Genomic DNA, 22,175 nt, shown 5'->3' on the forward strand with positions numbered 1-22,175 from the left:
AAGAATCCTCTTAATGTCCCACAGATATTTAACTCCAAGTCCCATCTGACACACTTTTTCACTTTCCCCTCAGTTTGGGAAAACTTTACCTAATTGTCTGGAATAAGAATAAACCTGACAACAGTTCCTATTTCTTTTTTTTTATACTTCAAATGTCAAGGATGTTAAAAGGTAAGCTGAGGCATGATATATTTTAAAGAGTTTATTTGTACAAATGATGATTCATGAATCTGGCAGTTCCAAACCAGAAGCCATTCAGGAACTTTACTGAGAGAGCACAAGAGAGAGGATTTTATAGAATGGACACAGATGCGAAGCAAAGACGACCTCTTATCTTAAGCAAAGATACCTGGCTGCCATATTTGATCTGCCACATTGGGAAGTTCCTAACAACACAGGCATCACTCGGAGATATTGTGGGTTTGGATCCAGACCACTACAACAAAGAAAATAAAGCCAGCCTTAATTTAAAAATATTTCATTTCTAAAAAGTACCTTTCCTTTGCATTCACAACTTGGTTAACTGTTTGACCCAAGAGGCCTAATTTTTGGCCTATCTCTGCTTTTGAAATGCCTTCCTCTCTGAGCTTAATCATTTCAAGCTTTTGAGGGACAGAGATGAAGAATCTTTTTTCACTTTAATATTTAGAGGCCATGGTGAGGTTATTCATTTGGCAAATTTCAACATTGTTGTGTCTGAGGAAATAGGCCTAAAGAGAGAGAGAGAGAGAGGGAACAGCTGGTGGGTGGAGCTGTCAGAACACACTGGACACTTAATGATTAAGTTTCCTGTCTTACATGGGTGTGGTTCATGGTGCCTCAAAAGAATTAACATTAGTCACTGCAAAGATCATTGATCACAGATCATCCTAACAGATATAATAATGAAAAGTTTGCAGAAATTATCAAAGTGTAAAACAGACACAAAGTGAGCACATGCTGTTGAAAAAAATGATACCTATAAACTTGCTTGACATGGAATTGCCAAAAACTGTGTAAAAAAACGTGATATCTGGGAAGTGCAAAAAGTAAAGTACAATAAAACAAGGTATGATTGTATTACCATATACTTGTTGGCTGCTTCTGATGGGTTGAGCTCAAGTTCTTTTTTTCTTTTGAATATAGACATTTACATAAAATGGCTCAAGTTAAGTTTCATTTCTGTTTGCAAATCAAGCAAGATTGAGATCACTTACGAACCTTAACTGTTTTTATTCAGCTCAGGGATTCTTCAGGGCTGGCCTCTGTTTTAATTTACTTTAACAAGGGTTTCAGTCCATTATTCACCCTTTGTCTATGATACTGGTGTCCCATTCCATACTGACGTCAGCGCAACATGCTTGCTCTATGGCTTGAATTTTGGGAAAAGCCATGGTGTAATGAGAAGCACAAATACCACTGATTCTATCAAAATATTATCCCTCAACATGGTTGGTTACATGCCCACAGTGGGGTTACTAAGAACATAGTAGGGGGAAAGAAATCAGCTCCTGAACTCTTTGGAGACTTTGTAGCCCAGGTGGTTACTGAGAAAGGGGCCAAGATGACCTGAAATAGGCTCCTGAACTCTTTGGAGACTTTGCAGCCCACATGGTTACTGAGAAAGGGGCTGAGATGCTCCCAGCATCTAAGACCACCAACGCAGCCAAGTGAAAACAGAGCCTTCCCACTGGTCACCGTGAGGCACAGCCTTGTTTGCTTCTGCTGTCCCCACCGTGCACTTCAGGATGGCATAATTGAGTGGGTCACCTGGATGCCACCTTTAGCCTTCCATCTGAGAAATAACAATGTTGACTCATCATTTTGAGATGGAGTCAGAGGCCTGATCAGCCAGTTTGGGGAAGTGCTCATTAGTATCTAATGAAATGACTCCTGATGAAAGTGAGAGATCTTCTCTGGCCAAGATGACATCAAGGAAGGAGGGCTTGTCTTTGAACACCTCTCTGATGTTATCAAAACCCTGGATTCTTGTTATTTTTTTTAAAGAAGGAATATTAAGAGACATGTACTACAAAAAATAGACTAACTAGATCAGCTCCTTGCTCTTTGGTAAACATGAAAACTGGCCTTGATTTCAATGGCTTATTACCACATAATCTGTAGCCAACATTTGGGAAAAACATTCGCAGAAACAGAGCTCCTTCCTTTGCCAGGCAAGGCTGTTACAGTCCCAACAGACAACTCTTATCACATGGCCACAGGCATGTTCATGTCCCACTGAGAATCACAGTAGGCTTCAAAGCCTGAGAAACCACGGGTGATAACCCATGGTCTTGCAATTTATCATTTGTTCATCTCAGGGTTTCTCAATCCAGAACTGTTGATTGATTTGGGGGCTAGAATATTCTCTGTGGGTGGGGCAGGGAGGGAGGCTGGCCTGCACATTGTAGGACATCTAGCCTTATCCCTGGCCTTTACCCTCTAGAAGTCCCCTAGATGCCAGGGGTACCCTCCTCACCTAATGTATCAACCAAAAATATCTCCAGACTTTGCTAAATATCCCTGGGGAAGTGAGGGTAAAACTGTTCCTTGGTTAAAAATGAAAGAAATGGCATTCCTCTTTCACAGAGTGTAGATGCCACCATGGAGATGAGACTTCCTCCCTTAGAGCACTTTCAGCTTCAATTAATAGCATTCCATTAAGTGCAGTTGCAATAAAAGTTCTTATAACTTCATGAAAAATACATAGAACAGTAAAAACTGCTAATGCAATAACAATAGTTAGCATTAAGCCCTGAAATGTGCCAAACATGTTAAAATTCTGTCTTACTAAACTCTCACAATCATCTTCAGAGTAGGTGCTGTTATTATTATCCATATATAGAAACTGAGGCACAGAAAGGTCAAGAAACCAGTCTCGGTCATATAGGTAGGGATCTGTGGGTGCAGGATTTGAGCTCCATCAGGTGGAGTTGACGCCCCACCTCCTGCCCAGCTCACGGTACTCATACCTCCGTTTTCTTCTTGTCAAACCACTCCATCAACACTTGCAGTCAACATGTTTTTGGTGGAGTTAATCCACCACTTCTAGCTCTGGCAAATAAGTACGTTTAAATTTGCTGGTCACAATAAATGGATTACAGATGGGTATCTGGCCCGTGCCACACCAAGACAATGCAATGCCCAGGACATATATTGGACCTATTATGAAAGAAAAATCAATCTAACTCTAAGCATGGTGCTATCTGGGAGCCCCTGGAGTCAGCAAGTGGAGGGGGAGCAGTGGGATGATAAGATAATAAACACATGTGTAAAGGGGACTTGCATGATGGGCTGAGACAGCTCGAACCCCAGGGATGTCCTATACACCCTGATACATCTGCACCTGAATCCTCTGGAATTTTCAGTTATAGGGAAACAAATTATTTTCAGTTTGAGTAGCAACCAAAACGAGCTTGACCAGTGCCTTCTCCGTCTCTGTGTCTCTGCTTCCTCACATGTAGAACAGGTTGTTGAGGGGACAGTATGGCACATTATCAGTGAATGACTTTCAAACACCACAAAGCGCAATTGTCTAGAAGCCCAGTAGGGCATTCCAACCAGTAGGACTAGCAGGTCCCTTCCTGGCATCACAGGGTAAGAACAACTGAAAAGGCCATGCATGTCTTTGTTGTTGCTATTGTGGCAAATTCTATTTTTTAAGATCCCTCTGGAAAATGCAACAGAAAAGAAGGCTTCTTCAGGAAGGTGTGTCCACAGTGACTACAGCATCAGAGAAAAACGACAAGGGGTGCTAGTGTTGAGGGGGACATGAGATACAGCCTCCATCTTCCGTACCTTGTATTGACAGGAGTTTCCTTACGAGTGGCAGCCACAAGGCAGATGTGAGCATCCTGGGCTTTTCCAGCTGAATGCTCACAAGGTGAGATGATGGTGGAAGGAAGTCCTAGTTGGGGCCTTGGGAACAGGGATCCCACTCTGCAGGAAATAGGGAAGGGGACTAAGGGAGCCCAGCTTGGGAGAAGCAAGGCAGCCACAATGGGGAAGGGGCCTAGAGCTGGTCCATAGCCCCCCTTACCCTATCCTCATCCTGATCCCAATCCTGACTGCTCCACATCTTCCTCTGGTGTTCACAGACATCCCTATTTCCAAGGCAGAACCTCTCTTTCAAAAGAAGTTTGTGACACCCTGTACCTCTGGAAGTGGACTGGAGCCCAGCTAGCCCTCAGGAAAACTCAAAGGATGAATAAATACAAGGAAACATGCCTGACTTCTCCAGAACACAGAAAACATGAGCCAAAACAGCAATGAGATTCCAGGAAAGATTTTAAACAAGGGGGGATGCACTCAGAATACTTTCAAAACAGGTATGCTTGTTTTTCCTCTCTCCTTCTCTCTAGCCAAGATTTTCATTCAGCTAATAACACTTGGGGTTTTAAGACATAGTGGTTCAGATTTCCAGTTTAGGAACCTGGAGTTAATGATAATGATACTAAACCAAGTAGCAGCACTCAGGTATTTAAAACCCTCTCAGTACTCTGGTATACTACATGCCCTTTCTGTAATTATTACTCACCACCTTAGACTACAGGATAGAAAGGACTGGATGTCAGAAGTATATTAATTCATGTATTAAACTGTTTACAACAGACAGTGCTATGATTTAGGAAACTTGAATACTAAAATGACTTTGAAATGGGGTAAAGAATGTGGAAGAAAATGGGCAGGATTTGGGTCAGAAGGGTTCTGGTTGGTTTCTCTTTTCACAGAGCTGGAGTCAAACTTGTGTTTAAACGTTTCCCACTACAGTAAAATCACTCTCCAATGTTTCACAGAAGCTGGGCTGCCTGGCAACCCAGATGTGTTGTGGGGAGCTGGGCGGGGACGGGGGACAGAGCAGGAAACATTATTTCCTCACTTCTTCCCAAGCAGAAAGAAAATTGTTCCTTTTCTCTGTTCCAGAAGAATACATTCAAAATGACAAGCTGAAGAAAATGAAAACAAACCCTTCCTTTGGAGACGTTCAACAGGGGAAATGAATTTTAGAGTGTGGGAAAATGAGTTTCCAGAATCTTCTGAATTCACTCCAAATTTGCAGTCAATGTGAACTTGATTGTGTGTTAGGGTCTCCTCCTCCCAATACCAAGTCTGGGAACAGTGGAGTTGTTTGTGAGGGATCTACCTGACCTGGGATCATGCTCAGTTGCAAAGGAAGTGTCGACAATTATCCAGGGCAAGCCAGCTATCTGGAAAATGCCTTTGAGGGTTTTTCATATCCTCAGACATATTAGTAAAATATATCAGAAAAAAAGAAATTCACTGACTAAAATTAAATTATAACAGCATACATACAGGCTGTGCTCAGCAATTAGAGTGGACCTGAGCATGCCAGTTTAGATGCCCCTGGTGGATAAGAGTTTACTGTCCACAAGGGGAAGGGACAGATTCCCACGTGTAACTTTGCTATTTCACCATGGGAACAGCAATGGGTGTTGCCAAAGGGCAGGCAGCAATTCAAAAGACCCAGGAGTTCCAGTGTGGAAAGTTATCTATCTTCTCTACAGTGGGTAACACCTTCCACTTCCCTGCCAAATTCATCTTCACCTGGAACTGCAAAATATGACCTTATTTGGAGATAGGGTGTTTGCGGATGTCCTTGGAGATCAGGGTGCACCCCAAATCCAAATACTGGTATCTTTATAGAGAAAGGAGGACAGGGACATTTAAGGAGAAACACACAGGGAAAGTTCACAAAAAGATAGAGGCAGCCCCGGAGTGATTCAGCCACCAACCAAGGAACATCAGGGATACAGCAGCTACCAGAAGCCAGAAGGAGCAAGAAAGGATTCTTCTCCAGGGCCTCGGCAGGGACTGTGACCCTGCTGTCACCGAGATTTCAGACTTGTCACTTCCAGAACTGTGGGAGAACAAAGTTCTGTTGTTTTAAGCTGCCCAGTTTGGGGTGCTTTGTTATGGCAGGCCCAGGAAACCAGCACACCCTTCTGCTTTGTGCCATGATTTATACAGGACTGCATGCACCATTGTCAAGTTCCCTGGCCTGCCCAGCTACTTCTGAGAAGAGATTTCACTGTTCACATTCATGGATCGAAAGATGCACTCGAAACCTTCTGGTTCTAGCTTTAAATATGGCAAATCCAGCTGTCCCGTCTAGGATGCTAGCTTATCCCCAACTGTGGGGAGCTGCAATGTGGCGGCTCCTGTGTGCTGGGGTCCTTAGATGCCGTGTGCACAGAACACCCATCACTGTGTGCAGGTGGGGAGCTCGTTTGAGGACTGAGTTTGCATTGCAGATATACTGTTTTTATTTGAGTATGTGTTGATCTGGGCAGTTGGGGGGACTGCCTGATGGAGATTGTGGGGGCTGGGCATTGCTGAGGTCTTTTCAAGTAACCTCTTAGCCCTGTGTCTCCCTCCTCCCTCCCCTAGGGCTTCACCCCCATGCCCCTGGCCCTCCAGGACACTGAGTTTGCCACCTTCCACCCATACATCTGATTTACCTAGCCGGGTCCTGCTTTGGCCAATCTCGCTAATCAAAAACGTTGAAGAGGCTTCTAAACACGACATGGTACAAACTACAGAAAAAGAAATAGTTTAGTATGAGAAGCAAGATGCCAGGAATATTGTTAAGGGTGAGCAAGGCAGCTAAACATTTGGTCACCTGACAGAAAAAGCTGCTGTGGACTAAGTTTTTCTAAAAACCAGTTCAATGTTTAATGTGTAGTTAGTTTAGAGGTAATGAAAGAAGGTCAAAATTAATAACTTTTCCCAGGACACACAGCATCTCTTAGGCTCCCTTTTTTTGTTCTCAGGTGTGTAGCTCAGCATTGTTTGGTACATTCACAAAGTTGTGCAATCCTCACCGCTCTCTAATTCCAGGATATTTGCATCAGCCCCCAAAAGAAACCCAGACGCGCTCACTCCCCACTTGCTATGGCCCAGGTCCTGGCAACCTCTGATCTGCTCTCTGTCTCTGCAGAGGTGCCTGTTCCAGATACTTCACATAAATGAAAGCTTACAGCATGTCACCTTTTGTGTCTGGCCTGTTTTTTACTCAATGTCATGTTTTCAAGGATCAGTTACATTGTAGCAAGTATCAGAACGTCATTACTTTTATTTATTTATTTTTTTTACAGTTTTTGGCCAGGGCTGGGCTTGAACCCACCACCTCCGGCATATGGGGCCGGCGCTCTACTCCTTTGAGCCACAGGCGCCGCTCCAGAACATCATTCCTTTTTATGGCTGGATAGCAACACCATGGTCAGAACATGCCCCATTTTGTTTATGCCTTTATCAGGTCATGGACATCGGGGTAGTTTTCACATTCTGGCCATAATGCACAACCCTGCTAGGAATATCGTGCATCCTGTGGGATCGTGTGTGTGTGTTGCAATTCCAAGGACCCCTGACAGGCTTCAGTCTATCAGGACAGACACGTCCCATGAATCCCACCTCCCGCCCACCAGGGTGAAGGCATGACTCTATCCTTGGCCTGTGCTAGTTAGCAAGCAGGTCTGTCTGCAATAAATATACCTCCCTATGTCCTTTTAAAGGTGAGGGCCAGTTTTCAAATTCTACCTTAATTCTCCTAACATACACTTAGATTCTAGAAGTGAATCCACCTACAAACCTCAACCCACTTGGAAAAATAACTTCTCTCAGTATTCCTGCTTAAAAGCCACCTTCACACATCTCCTTCAGAGCTTTCTTTCCTGCATCCACCCTCTATCCCTTTTATTTATTTATTGAACCTGCTGAGAAAATACTGCTGCTATTGAGCACATATGGTATTGTGTAGACTTGGCTGGGAAAACTTTAGTTACTGCTAATAATGACAGCGCTTCGCCCATCAAACAAACCAGGACAGAACTAATGGATCCGTAGGTCCCCAATCCAACATCAAAGAAAGAATGGAGACATTGCTCTGTGCCCCAGCTGGGGGTGCCCTGTTCCTCTCTTACGTAGTGAACCTGCCTGTACAAAACAAGGGCTATTCAAGCCTGGATGGTAGGCCTAGACAAGGCTTTCTCCTTCACCTCCTTTGTTCCTCAGGGAGGACCACTCCTTACCACACAGCGTTTTACTTAAAAAAAAAAAAAAATCAGCTCTTAGGATTTATGTCCTGCAGGCTCCATTATCAGGCTTGGTGCACAGTACCTACCCAGCCAAGGACAAAGAAGCCATGTAAATTGCTGCCCTATTCTCTGTTCTTCTTGAGAAATGTCACAAGGACCCAGCCTCACAGATCATCAGATGTCTACACTCTGCACATCACAGATGTAGGTCACTGGTTGTCAACAGGGTGATTTTGTACCCTTGAAGAATATTTAGCAACATCTGGAGACATCAAGATGCTACTAAAATCTCATAGGTAGAGTCTAAGGATGCTGCTATTTGGGTGGAGTCCAAGGATGTGGCTAAATATCTTATAGCACCCAGGACAGCCCCAACAGCAAAAAATTATCTGGCCCCAAAGGCCAAAAATATCGAGGCTGAGAAACCCTGGGCAGATGAAGCCAGTTCTTATGCTGACCATCCTGCTGCATCATGCTGTGACACCGGGATGTGTCTGTTTACTGTGCATTAATTCACGCGACAGCCTAATACCATCTCCTAGTCAGGAAAGATTTTTTTTTTGCAGTTTCTGGCTGGGGCTGGGTTTGAACCCGCCACCTCTGGCATATGGGGCCAGCGCCCTACTCCTTTGAGCCACAGGTGGTGCCCTTCAGGAAAGATTCTTTATGACTCTCTTAGCATCTCTAATGCAGGGCTCAGAATTGGCTACAAGTGGAGAGCAAATCCCCTCCATGTCTGTGAATTGCATATTTCAATTAAGTGAGCTTATTGTAAGCTGAAGAGGATGAGTGATCACTGCTGCTTCTTGAGGTGTCAATTGCTGTTGCTTACTGACAAGGCTGAAAGGTTCGCCGTCTCCTTGGGTCTTTTCTGTAATGACCTATAGGGTCAAAACTGACCTACTGACCTGAGAGCTGTGAGTTGAGTTAAAGGAACATGGATTCAACAGCAAAGTGATTCTGCAAATGCAGTGTAAAGCTGGGCTCCGAGGAAGCAGTCATTTGAAGGAAGTTTTTTCCTCCATTCTGAGGTCTCCAGAAGCACTGAGATGGCAACAGAAATTTTCAGAACTGAGGACCCCAATCATCAATATATTTTGAATGTCCTTGGAATAGTGAAGGATGCTTACATGGGCCATTAGGAACCTTGACCTTTAGTTCAAGAAACCTCCATTTGTCAGTCATGAAAAAATAAATCCATGAAAAAAATGTTTATGTTATAGATTTGATATTACATATTTGGTTTTGCATGAATTCAGCAAAATTTTATTGTGACATTTTTGTGCTCAGCCATAGGACAGGGTTGGGGATAGACCAATGAACACAGAGACAAACATGCCCTCATGGAGCATGTTTACGAGTGTGTGTAAAATGTATCTGCATAAGCAACTTATGTGGGTAATTATTTTGTTTTCTAAAATAGGTTTATAAAACAACCTATAGCTATAAAGGTTCCATCTTCCACGCCTTGCCTTTTGAGTCTCAGGGACTAAGTGGATCTGAAAGTAAGGGTTGCCTTTGAATCTGATTCATGAAGTTGCAAACAAAATCCAGGCTGTTGCTTTTTGCCCAGGGAACAGTGTCATTTGTGAAAATGATCCTGAAAAGGAAGATTATGCCAAGTTTCTATATAGGTTATTCGTCCCACAAAAATTCTCCCAAAGTCTAGCTTTCTCCAAATGTCATAGATTTGTCAGAAAATCCATCCTGCAAAGTAACCTTATAGGAAGTCTTTGGATTTCACAGTTAGCACAGACCATTTAAGGTCTTCCTGTGCGTTGCCCATGAATTTCCCAGTAGAAATGACCCGGCGATGGGGCCTCAATGATCTGACATTCCATGACCCAGGTAGATTTCTCCGTGATCTAACCAGCAGCCACAGGGAGCGGCAGGTAGATAGACGTGGGTTTCCATGAACTGCTTGTTGCCCTCTCTGGAGAGAAAGAGTGCTGGTTTCCAAACTTGAACTGCTCTCATACCAACATCACCACGGTGGCCACATCTGTGTGCATCACCCCTATTTTATTTGCTTAGTGAAAAACTTTTCCGTTAAGACAATGATTTTAAGCATTAAAATGCATTATAATTAAAATAAAATTCAATAACTTATCTAGGAAGGGAAAACCTGCCTCTCCAGGGGTTTTCTATCACAGGAATGGCAGCTCCATCCTTCATCCATGACATCTGGACTCTCTGTGTCTCATCGTTTCAGTGTGTTCACAAATCCTATCAGTTCTGGCTTGAAAATTAATCTAGAATCTGCATATTCATTGCCCTTCTGTTGCTGCCATCCTGATCTAAGTCACCATGCCCTCTCACCTAGATAATGTAATACATAAAAATATGTATTTGTTTGTGTGCAGGGCTGCACAGTGACACTCCCTATTCCAAACCTGCTGGTGGTCTCTATCTCACACAGACAAAAGTAAAGTCCTCATAAGGGCCCATGAGGCCCCAGGTGACCTGGACCCCAGCTCCTCCCTGAGCTTCTCTCCTCCAGCTCTCCCTCTTCCGTTCTGTTTCAGCCACACGGAGCTTCTTACTGTCCTGCAACACCCCAAGCCAGCTGCCACAGGGCTTTTGCACATGTTGCTCGCCACCACCAAGATCATGCCTGACTCAAATGCCACTTTTTCATCAAGGCTGCCTTGTCTGTCACATCATTTAAGTTATAGTCTCAATACCTCCCATCCCTCTTCTCTTCATTTCTCTAAACCACTTAGCAGTATCCATTTTATTTACTTGTCTATTTTTATTAGTTTTACCTTCCCCCCAGTAGAGCATATGCTCCACGTGGGCAGGGAGTTTCTCCTGTTTCCTTCACTGCTGGAGAACAATGCCTGAAATACGGGAAAAGGCTTGATAAATATCAATTATTTATTGAATGAATGCCAAGAAACATTGTATCCACAGTGAAAATACAAAACCACAGTTTGCTTTGTTTTGTTTTGTATTTGGGTCATCAAAAGAAGGTAACTATAAACAATTAAAATAGAGGCAAATTGTAAAATTCCAGCGATAAAAAGATAAGGCTCAGAAACTGTGATCCATCTTTCTTTCAGCCAAAACAGCAAGATTAGCAGGTGCTCTCAGAGTGTTAGAGGCATGCAGGCAGAGAACTAAGACATCTCTTTGTAGAGTCAGAAGAACAGAAAGACAACTGAACTCAGAACCTGTGCGCACTGTGCAATTCTGAGATTTTTAGAGTCCCACTCTGTACATCTCCAGCGGGCAGCTCTTCCTGAGCATGTGGAGGTCCAGAGCCTTCTCACTCAGGCTGGACAGTTTGCCGTTCACGCAGCTAGCTTCTGCAGGACTGAAGTCCAGAGGCATTACCTTTGCCAGCTTGTTAGAGGCTGAGCTCTTCAAATACTTTTGGTTCTTTTTGACAAATACAAGACTCAGAAAGAAGGGCATGCAGCCTTGGAGGCTGCCTTCACGACCCTTATCTGTTGTGGTCACTTCTTGTTGTGTGTTCATGTGCTAAATGACAGGTGCTTTTTATGGATGATGCCAAATACCCTGTGTATCCAAATCAATACACACCATACACCAACATAGTGGCATGCAAGGACAGCTTTCCTGCACTAGAAAAAAGTTCTTTGTATTCCCTCAGCAAACGGGAGAAGCAGGCACATATGTGCACATTTTCCTAACAGTCATTTGAAGGGACTCCCTAAGGATTATTAGAAAGCGGTTGTTCCAAGAAACTCTTTTTTCCCACTGAGCAACTTCCCCTGGGAAAATGTTCTTAGCCACAGATAAGCTGGATAGAGATAACGTGCCCCGGAACCTAAATGCTGATGCTACTTTCATCTGTAGTTTGGTTAATAATGTGCCAAGGCCAATTTCCTGGACTCAATTCTGGGCTATGGTTACACGAGGTGCTGTCATCAGAGGAAGCTAGAAGAGGGGTCCACAGGAAATAAGTGTGTTGTCTTTGCAACTTCTTCTGAGTCTATAATTTTTTTTAAATAAGAGAGCTTAATATTTGTAAAAAAGAGGACCTTCTTACATGTTGAGGGAGTAGGAGAGAGAGAAAGAGAGGGAAGAAGGAAAGAAGAGAGAGGGACAGACACTCCACACAGAATAAAATGAAATCTGAAAAACTGTTGCCAGCAGATTGCTTTGGCAACCCAAATCAAGCTAAGATTCTAAAACATGTATACTGGCCTGGTGCGGTAGCTCACACCTGTAATCCTAGTAGTCTGGGAGGCTGGGGGAAAGGAGGAGGGCGGATGATCCCTTGAATTCAGGAGTTTCAAACCACCCTGAGCAAGAGCAAGACCCCGTCTCTATGAAACTAGAAAAGCTAGCTGGACATTGTGGTGGGTGCCTGTAGTTCCATCTGCTGGGGAGGCTGAGGCAGGAGAATCACTTGAGCCCAGGAGTTTGAGGTTGCTGTGACCACCAGGGCACTCTACCCAGGGCTATAGAGTAATACTCTGTCTCAAATAAATAAATAAAATAAAAAACAAAACCTGTATACTGCCCATAACATCTCCTTTTTGAGTACTGAAAAGTCTATCTTCAGGGTAAAAATGGATACCTCAAAGGCAGATCTTTAGACTGTTTGCTTTTTCCCCATTCATTGAAGTCTGAGAAGCCTGAGGCATAAGCACTTGCAAGTGCACATGTGTTTGGGGGAAATTTTCTGCTCAGTTTTTTATGAAAAACTCGTAATCCACAGGAAACGTGAAGGAAGCATGATATACACCGTATCTTGGAGAGGAGGCGTGATCCATCCCCAGGACTTTGATCTGTGCTTGAAAAGATCAGAATAGTGGCTGTGGCACTGGGGAGCATTACACAGCACCCTGCAAGTACTGAGGACTATACCACCGAGTGATTTTTACCCTCTGTGTTGCAAAACGCCTGTCATTATTTTTTTTTAATTGCTCTTTAAACAAAATCATGGCAAAAATGGGAATCCATACAGCTTTGAGAACAAACCTGGTGATGGTTGTTTTATGCAAGACACACAACGTCCTTTTAAAGCTAAAAGAGAATTCAGTGCTTATCAAAGTTTTGATGGATGTTTAAAAACAGCCTTGTTAGCAATTTCTAGCATACATAAGGAACCTGAATGTCCCAGATGCTGTTATTAATCCCTTGCAAATAAATATTAGCTCATGGAATTCTTGCAACCTTAAGGAAGCAGGTCCTATCATTATGTCTGTTTTAGAGATAAGGAAGCTGAGGCACCGAAAGGTTAGGTAACTTGCCTGAAGTCACATAGGCGGTAAGTGGAAGAGATAGATAGTACCAGAATTGAGCAGCTGCAATAAATGATCTAATACACACTCACGTAAGAGAAAAACTGAAATCAAGGAACAAGGGAGCAGGGAGAGGGAGAGGGAAGGGTGTGCTCCCACTTAATGGGCACGATGTTAGGGGATACAGCACACATCTTGGGGGTGGGACACAATTATAAGAGGGACTCTAGCTAACAAATGCAAACACTGTAACCTAATTTTTGTACCCTCAAATTAAACTGAAACAATAACAAATAAAATAACAACAACAACAACAACAACAAAGAATTGAGGCCAGCTGGTTGAAGGCCAGCTGGTTGATAGTTCTCCATCATCATGCCTGTACTTATGATGAAAAAAATAAATTTAGGAACCATCTCCTCATCTCCAAGAGCCAGTTCTGAGCATACGTGCACTTTAGGGCTGGGGACCCTGGTGACTCAATTCACCTTCACCCCAGGTAGACAGTAGAACTTGCAAGTTCTGATGAGTGTAGTTAACAGAGTGTACGTGGGAAGATAATTATGACTCCAAACTTTTCCAATTCCTTAACAGTACTGTCAGTCCCTCGTCATTCTGTGTCTGGTTTCCAAAGTCAGGGCCTGACAAGTTTATGTTATTACTGAATGACCTGAAATGAAGAGGGCAAAGGGACGTACTAAAATACTAAACTCAGATCTCCCAGATCAGTATCTTTTTTTTTTTTTTTTTATTGTTGGGGATTCATTGAGGGTACAATAAGCCAGGTTACACTGATTGCAATTGTTAGGTAAAGTCCCTCTTGCAATCATGTCTTGCCCCCATAAAGTGTGACACACACCAAGGCCCCACCCCCCTCCCTCCTTCCCTCTTTCTGCTTCCCCCCCATAACCTTAATTGTCATTAATTGTCCTCATATCAAAATTGAGTACATAGGATTCATGCTTCTCCATTCTTGTGATGCTTTACTAAGAATAATGCCTTCCACTTCCATCCAGGTTAATACGAAGGATGTAGATCAGCATCTTTTCTCATCTAGGGCAGGAGCAAGCAAACCTGGATCCTTCTCTCGAATGCTGACTATCCTGGCCCTGCCGTTACAAGGTCATGGCACTTTCAGTGACCTTGAAAGTGACATTGACGTTGACACTGACAATGATATCCCTCCCGACCACAATGTCAGTGAATGTCCTGGTGACTGGGGAAGGTTTCAGTGCAAATGTGATGGGGATCTCTTTGTGCAGTGAAGTTTAAATCTCATGAAAGAGGTAGGATTTCATAACACCCTGGAAAGGAAGGCCATAAAAGTCCTCCCATCATATCCCAAAACACTGACAAAGGAAGATCTGCAGAATTAGTCCTCTTAAAATTTAAAGAAAAAAATTATGAAGACGATGACAAGCCTGATACCTCAGAAGACAATTATTTGAATCTGAAGGACTAAGAAACATTTGCAGAAACTAAATGAAGCCTCTGAACCCTTTTCATAAAAACAAAGCAAACCTTTTTAAATAACCATTTTTGTAGTCATAAAGGTTAAACAAAATTGAAATATGCAATAACATGCTATCATTCTATTTTGTAGAAATTCTTCCAAGCAATTAGTTCACTATGCGGATAATTTTTTATTCTAACAGGTTGCAATTATAACCTAAGTCCTTCTTAACGATAATAGAAAAAAAACCCTTATTTTTATCCTCTTCATTTCTTAAATCACAGATAGTTTTTTCATTATTATGACATTCTAGTCCACACATTAAAAGGATTTGCTTCAAAAGGCTTTTCCCGCAGCGTAAGTTAGCCTCAGAAAACAGATACTCCTGTACCAAGTTTTAGCGTCATTATACAGAGTGACAGAGCAGCCATATTATAACTTTGGCACTACCTGCTGAGCCAGCAAGGCGGGTTTTTCTGCTTTTGTTTTAATTTGAGTGTTTTTTATTTGTTTGCTTGTTTGATGAGAATACCTCCATTGAAGAGTTTTTTTGTGGGGCATATTACTTTAATCAACGCTAAGCTATACTCAAGAATGTGGGCTTTCCCAGCCATTAACTCACCACATTTAACCTCACCCAATTAAAAAAAAGGGTGTCATTCTTGTTTTTTTCCCATGTGCACCCACAGCGAGGTATTTTCACTCCCGTGCTATTCCTTGGGCTCCCTGAACAGACTTTCAATCATGTAACCCACGTTGGCATATCTGCAAGAACACATCTCATCCCTCTTCAAAAGAGATGATAATTCAAGGTCAAAAGGACTTTACCTTGTTCTTTCTGGATATAGTCTTCGCCCTCCCTTTGCCCCACCTTCCCCCACAACACACAGAAGAGCTGCCCAGTGCACGTGGGCAGGGGCATAATTTAGCTTCCACTGTTATGCCAAAGGGTCCCTGAAGATACTGGAAATCCAGGCTTCTCGAAAACCTATCAGCCAAACCTGGAGCCCAGCCTCACCCCAGCCATCCAAAGATAGACAGGGCCAGTCTGGGCACCTACCTTAAGATGAAGAGGTCTACGGTGGAATTGCTGGAGATAGTTACATAGGCAGTGACCACATCTCCCTGTCTGACTGGCTTGGACGGTAGCCAGATGACCACATTGCCATCCAAACGCAGCTGGCTGAGCTGGGCGCTGTCCTGGGCCCGGTAGAGGCCCACAGTGCCGATCCTCTGCAACTGGGCTGTGGTTTCCTCCAGCCCTTCCCTTCCTGGGCGGATGGCATTGCCCTTCCTGAAGTCGCCCCCCGCGCAGTCCCCTCGCTCGCTCCCAGGCTGCACGGTGTAGTACAGCTCCACTGGACTCCCTTCCAGCTGCTCCACCAACTTCTTCCTCCCGGGTCCTGCTGTGGGGGTGCTGAACCAGCCGGGCAGCAGCCCCAGCTCAGCCACACACAGCCCCAGGTCCCCCTTCAGCCGGCAGCTGCCCCTCACCTCTCTGGTCTCTCGGAAAGCAAAGACCCTGAGGCAGGGCAGCTTCTCCCCAGCGCTGTGGTCGTCCCAGTCTCTGCCCACGATATGGAAGAGGACCTGCACCTTGGGGCTGCTCAGGTAGACCTTATCCCGCAGGATGTGGGCCTTCAGTTTCCAGTCGAAACTAAACTTATTGGAGGGATCTAAAAAGTTTGAAGTCAACATTAAGTCCAGGGGTATGACCTTTTCCACAGAAAAAGGCCCATAGCTGGCATTCAGTACTGGAGGCTGCTTGGCCTTGTACATGAAGAAGGACTCCACTCGGGACTGCAGGCTGGAGTTCCGCAGCAAGTCCTGGCTGCTCTCCTTCAGGAAAAATGAGGTCTCTGCTCTGAGGATGTGGTAGCTCACCGGGAGGTACGGTGGCAGTGAGGAGAATCTCTGAATATTGTCTGCAACCCCACGGCCCTCGATCACTAGAAGGGGGATAAAAAGATAAAAAGAATAAAAAGAAAAAGATGAAGAATTATTAAGGAGCTCCTCAGAAGTCATTAGGCCTGTAAGCGATTTAGAAATAGGAGATAGAAATTCTGAAGTCCACTTGACTCGATTTTTTTTTTACCTTTCTTTTTTTTTTTTTTTTTTTTTTTAACAGTTCTTGGCCAGGTCTGTGTTTGAACCCCCACCTCTAGCATATGGGGCCACCGCCCTACCCTTCTGAGCCACAGGTGCCATGAATTATGCATATATTTATATTAGGTTGAAACAGACAAAACTGAAAATTTGGTAGAGTAATAGCCATTAAATGGTGGCAATTTCATAGAGTTTAGCCTAACAATATGCTGGTGAATTACCGTAAGAGTAAAGTGGATACGTTCATTAATAATTTGCATGCGTTTAAAATGTAATGGCACTGGTACATGAATAGAAAAATGGACTAATAGAATAGAAAAAAGTCCATAAATAAATCTAAGAATATATTTTTTTTTTAAATCTAAGAATATATGGAAGTTTAGTATGTGAAAAAAGTGACATCTCAAATCCTGAAGCAAATAAAGACTTTTCAGAAATGGTTCTGGGACAACTGATAGCTATTTGGAAACAAAGATAACTTAGATCCATACCTCACACTGTACATCAGAATTAACTTCAAATGGACCAGTAATCAAAATCTAAGAAGATTAAATTTTCTAAGTACTGAAAAAAACATGAACAAGTTCTTCTATAACTTGGGGGTAACTTTCTAATTGTGACTCAAAATCCAAATACGATTGAAAAAAATGTATTTGCCTATGGGATTTTTAAACATTTACATTGCAAAAATATCATACACAAAATCAATACAAAAACCATAAGCTGGCAGTAAATTTTTGCGGTGTATATACCACAGATAAAGGGCTGATATCCTTCATATCAGTAAATTTTGAAATTGAGGGAAAATATTAAAAAAACAAAAGGCAATGAGTCGAGGGCATAAACAAACAATTCATCAAAAATATATTAAAATGGTTCCTACAAATATTTAAAACTATCAACTACATTCAAAATTATAAAAGTAAAAATCAAAACTACAAATACCATTTCTCATTGACCATACTGGCAAAAATTACAAAGTATAACAGCACACTTTTGGCAAGACTACAGGTACCGAGCACTCTAGAGCTCTGAAAAAGGAGAGGGCAGCAACTCTTCTGAATTTGACACTATCTAACAAAACTACATTTGCGTTTCCCTTTGAATGTATGATCCCACTTTAAAAAATATTCCCTGAAGATACACCTCTGGAAATTCAAAAATACTTATGCACAAGATCATTCATGGCAGCACTAGTTTCAACTGCAAATTATTTGATACGACCTCCATAGGAAAATGGAAAACAAAGATCTGCATGAACCAAGATGAAATAAATTCCAGAAGATATTATTAAGAGAAAAAAAAATTGCAGATGATCATCTTGCAGGGGTGTCCAACCTGTGACCCGAAGGCCACACATAGATTATTTGAGGACCGTTTTGCTTGTGCCTAATGCTAACATAGCAAACCCAAGAAAGCCCAAGGCTTTGCTCTGTTTTTTTCCTCAAAATCCCCAGAAAACGCAAACAAGCCTCAATTCATGTACTGAGAGAGAAGAGCAGACTTCCTCTCTTTCCGTCCTTCCTTCCAACCTTCGCGTCCATCCTGGCCTCTCCATCCATGTGTGGGCGGCTGGCTCTGGACTCCTCTGTGAGCTCCTTAATCCCCTTCCCAGCAGAGACCTTGGCCTGGAGATCAAAGCAGCCTTTGGTGCCACAGCCAGGCAGATTTGGGTTGTCAAGATGGCTTTTCAAAGAAATCACATTCCCTCCTGTCCTCAGCCCAGAGGCCTTGCTCTGAGGTCACTGGTAAGAAGGGCACACTCGCCTCTCTCTCTCTCTTCAGGGAGGGCTCAACACTTCCCCTTAAACCCTCTGATTTCAGAACCAGGTTGAAACAGGCACAGAAGGCCCTGGCAAGGTACAACGTTTCAAAAGGAGTTCCGGCTCTCTGTCCTTGAAATAATTGGCTGTTTAAGCAACTTGTAAGATTTTGTAAAAACCAACGACTAATTGCCACATCGGATGCTTTTGTTTTGAGCTATTCATCCCTGTCCAAAAAAGCTCTTAAACCTCGAAGTGCAGAGATTTAGAGATTCATTGGTTGAGCCCAGGATGCTCAGAAGGGGCTACACACTGGACCCTGTGCACCTGGCTGTACTCTACAATGGGGGGGCATCTGTCATAAGCTTTCTCATCATTCTTTACCATTCCTACTCGAAAAGTTTCCTTCTTTCACATTTTTTAAAATGAAAAAGTCTAAAAAATAAACTTTTTTGCTTTTAAGCAAACACTGAGTTTATTTTCTATAAAATAAAGATGGGACGGGCATGTAGGGTCATGGCCTCTCTTGGGCTTCTTCATCCCTCGAGCAGGTTACTCTTTCTCCTTTGCATGGAGAAAAACAGTGCCCAGCTCATTCCTTCTTGTCAAGCCTCATTCTGCATTCTTCCAGTCTGCAAGAGAGTTAACTCGAGCCAGGAAGGGATGGACATTGTGAAGAAGGGAGAGGTCTAGAGCAGCAGCTGTGGGCATGAGGTTTGGTCATAGACAGAGCGAGGGTTGATGGCCTTACTAGTCATGTGCCCTTGGGTGAGCCCTCATCTTCTGGGAGCTTCAGTTTTTCCACAGATAGGTGGATGATAGGTAGATGGATAGATAAACAGTAGGTATAGTAATAGTAACTGTGGTGTTGCAATTACCAAGCATTCCTCATGTTCCTCCTGTATCTATACCCTTTGCCTGCAACTCTGCACTGTTCCTCCAAGAGTTATATTGCTTGTCCTCCACCCCCCAAGTCTAGACTGCCTGTGATTACTCTGGGCCACTGAATTCAGAAGAAGGGGCAGTGTGCAATGCCGAGCCCTCTCAAGAGGGCTTGCACACTTCTACTTTCTCTTTTGGGCTTCCGACATAAGCAAAAAGCACAAGCCAAGGCTGGAGGATGAGAGGCCCTGTAGAAATGAGCAGAGCTGTCCCGGCAGAGGCCATCCTACATCAGGCAGCCCACAGCCAGCCCCCACAACAAAGTGAGAGCCCCCCAGCCAAGATCAGTAATCCCTAGACTCAGGAGACCTTGTAAATGGTCTCAGCCTCTACATTTTAGGGTTTGTCATGAAGCAGCCCCTGATGGAATATTCAACAATGGCCAAGAGTCGACTATGTTCTAGGTAAGCTTTGAAGTGATCCATCTGAAATCTCAATTAGTTTTTCCAATTAATCGTATGGGGTAAGTATTATGATGATTACTTTTTATAGGTGAGGAATCTGAGGAACTGAGAAGGTGAGTAATTTTACCCAAGGGCTCCTGGTTGCAAGTGATGCCGCTGAAGGTCATGCCCACCACCTGGTCCCAGAGGCTTCCCCGCCCCAGCCTCTCTCTAGTTCCTGCCTCCCAGGTGTGTGAGGGTTTGGTGACATGATGCCTATAAAAGACGGCAGCACCTCCGTAGTGACCACCTCCCTACACTGACCACCTCCTTAAGTTGACTAATCCTCTTAGACTGGACATTCACCACACGTACATGTCAGTACAGCAGGCCCAGTTCCTTATGTTGACCACCTCTATATGCTGACTAGTGAGTTACAATCTTTTAAGTGGTCAACTTACAGAGGTCCTTCTGTACTCAGCAAGTGCCTGACTCATGATGAGGATGTGAATAGGGTCATGTCTTGACATCTATTTGTTCCTGATTATTAAACTATTGTTGAAATTCAAATGCTTCTGTTTCTTCCTCTGTCTGGGGCTTTGCTCATGCTATTCTTTTTGCCTAATTAATTCCCATTCAGTTCCCAGCTCCACCCTCAGCTCTTCTAGGAAGACTTCCTGACTTCTAACAAGGTCTAGCATCCCACCTTCAGTGGTATACACTGAAAATGCTAGGTACCTTTCTTGTACACCTTCTCCCACAGCTGTAATTTTATATTTATTTGTGTTTGCATATTTGGTTAATGACCATTTCCTCTAACAGACTGGAAGCTTCATGTGGGCAGGGATCATGAACGACCATTCTAGTTGCCAGGGTTCTCCTGTCTTGCATGCTATGTGACCGAGTATTCACTCACTGATACTTGAGGAATGCATGAAGTTTGACCAATCACCCAAACATGAAGCAAAATGTAAGGTATGCAACAGAGCCAAATGTAGACACCATCTATCTGGAAGCAGAACTTCTCACATGAGGTAGGAAACATTGGAGTCAGTGGCGTGGACATTCCCACATGCACTACCAGATGATGACAGTTCTCTGCAACCAACTCAGCACATCAAATGTGTTAAGGAAACTTCTTCAGGTAGGGACTTCCTTTGTCCCACAGTTGCCTATTTTTAGCGTTTACTGTCTCCTACAAGTAAACAAATCCTAACAGTGATTGCAGCAGACAGAAAACATTTCCATTCACCGATGCAATAATGCACTAGGAATCATCTGTGAGGCTGCTGAGAATTGATCAAGAACTTACTGAGCGTGTATATGCCCATCACTACCCAGCACAGCTCTCTATACTCAAAGCTTTCCATTGATGGTGCATTTCCTAAGCTTCAGACATCCGTCACTTTCACAATGTGAGCCAGGCATTTATGTACGCATTCTTAGTCATGCAGTTTATTAATAATTGATAAATTCATTGATTAGAATTGAAATTAATAATGTACTCATATCAATGAATTCATAACATTGTTTAAATAACCCTACTATAAATGAAACACCAAGATCTCATCTCCCAATTGCACTTGCCTATAGCTCTTAGCCTTAGATTTGCCATTTGTTTGTTCAATGGGGAGATTAACAAGTGTTGGGTGCTAAAGGTCTAGTGACAGCAAAATGAGATTTTTCTCTTAGATAAAGTAATTCAATTAGGAGTGAAAAGGGAATTGCTTTCCCATTTGTGAGAATCAGGTGATTTCACGCTGTGTCTAGGTGCCTCCAGCAACCATGTGGGGAGACGTTCATGAACCACTGCTGTGGAGTTGTGGAGGGCCCACCTACCCATCTTTACGCTACAGTACCCTGAACCTTACCTAAACTCATCATACTTGCTCACCCCAGCCCACATCTAGCAGATTAAGGAACCAAATGTGATCACCACCTGCATGTTCTCTTTCCAGAAATGTTACAGGAAACAGTCCCAGGGATGCTTCAACTTTGTGAGCTGTGAAAAATATCCTTTCACCCTTGCTCTTACTTGGTTCATCTGCTCACACCAAGGTCTCCCAGAAAGGTAGGATAATTGAGTCATTTTTATTGATCTGAAATAGTACCCCCGGAAGAGTCCAGTGCTGGTTTTCTAAGGCAGGGGAGAGAGGCAGGAGGGGGCAGGTGACAGCTACATCTGTCTGTCTGGCCTCGCCAGCAACAGCCTGTTCATTTGCGGTCTCACTTCCTGTTTATCCATTTTCTTTATCTGAGCCTGCCAGTCAGCATTGGGG

General features: G+C 43.4%; 1 protein-coding gene across 1 annotated transcript in view; it reads right to left on the bottom strand.

Annotated features, from left to right (window-relative positions):
• Window positions 1-22,175, bottom strand: part of TMEM132C (transmembrane protein 132C) — a 350,061-nt gene that overhangs the window by 212,080 nt on the left and 115,806 nt on the right. Inside the window, exon 2 of the mRNA XM_053589952.1 lies at window positions 15,763-16,651. Within this exon, the coding sequence (XP_053445927.1) occupies window positions 15,763-16,651 (889 nt within the window). The remainder of the gene's footprint in view (window positions 1-15,762; window positions 16,652-22,175) is intronic.

Source organism: Nycticebus coucang, chromosome 4, assembly GCF_027406575.1.
Source record: "Nycticebus coucang isolate mNycCou1 chromosome 4, mNycCou1.pri, whole genome shotgun sequence".
NCBI lineage: Eukaryota > Metazoa > Chordata > Mammalia > Primates > Lorisidae > Nycticebus > Nycticebus coucang.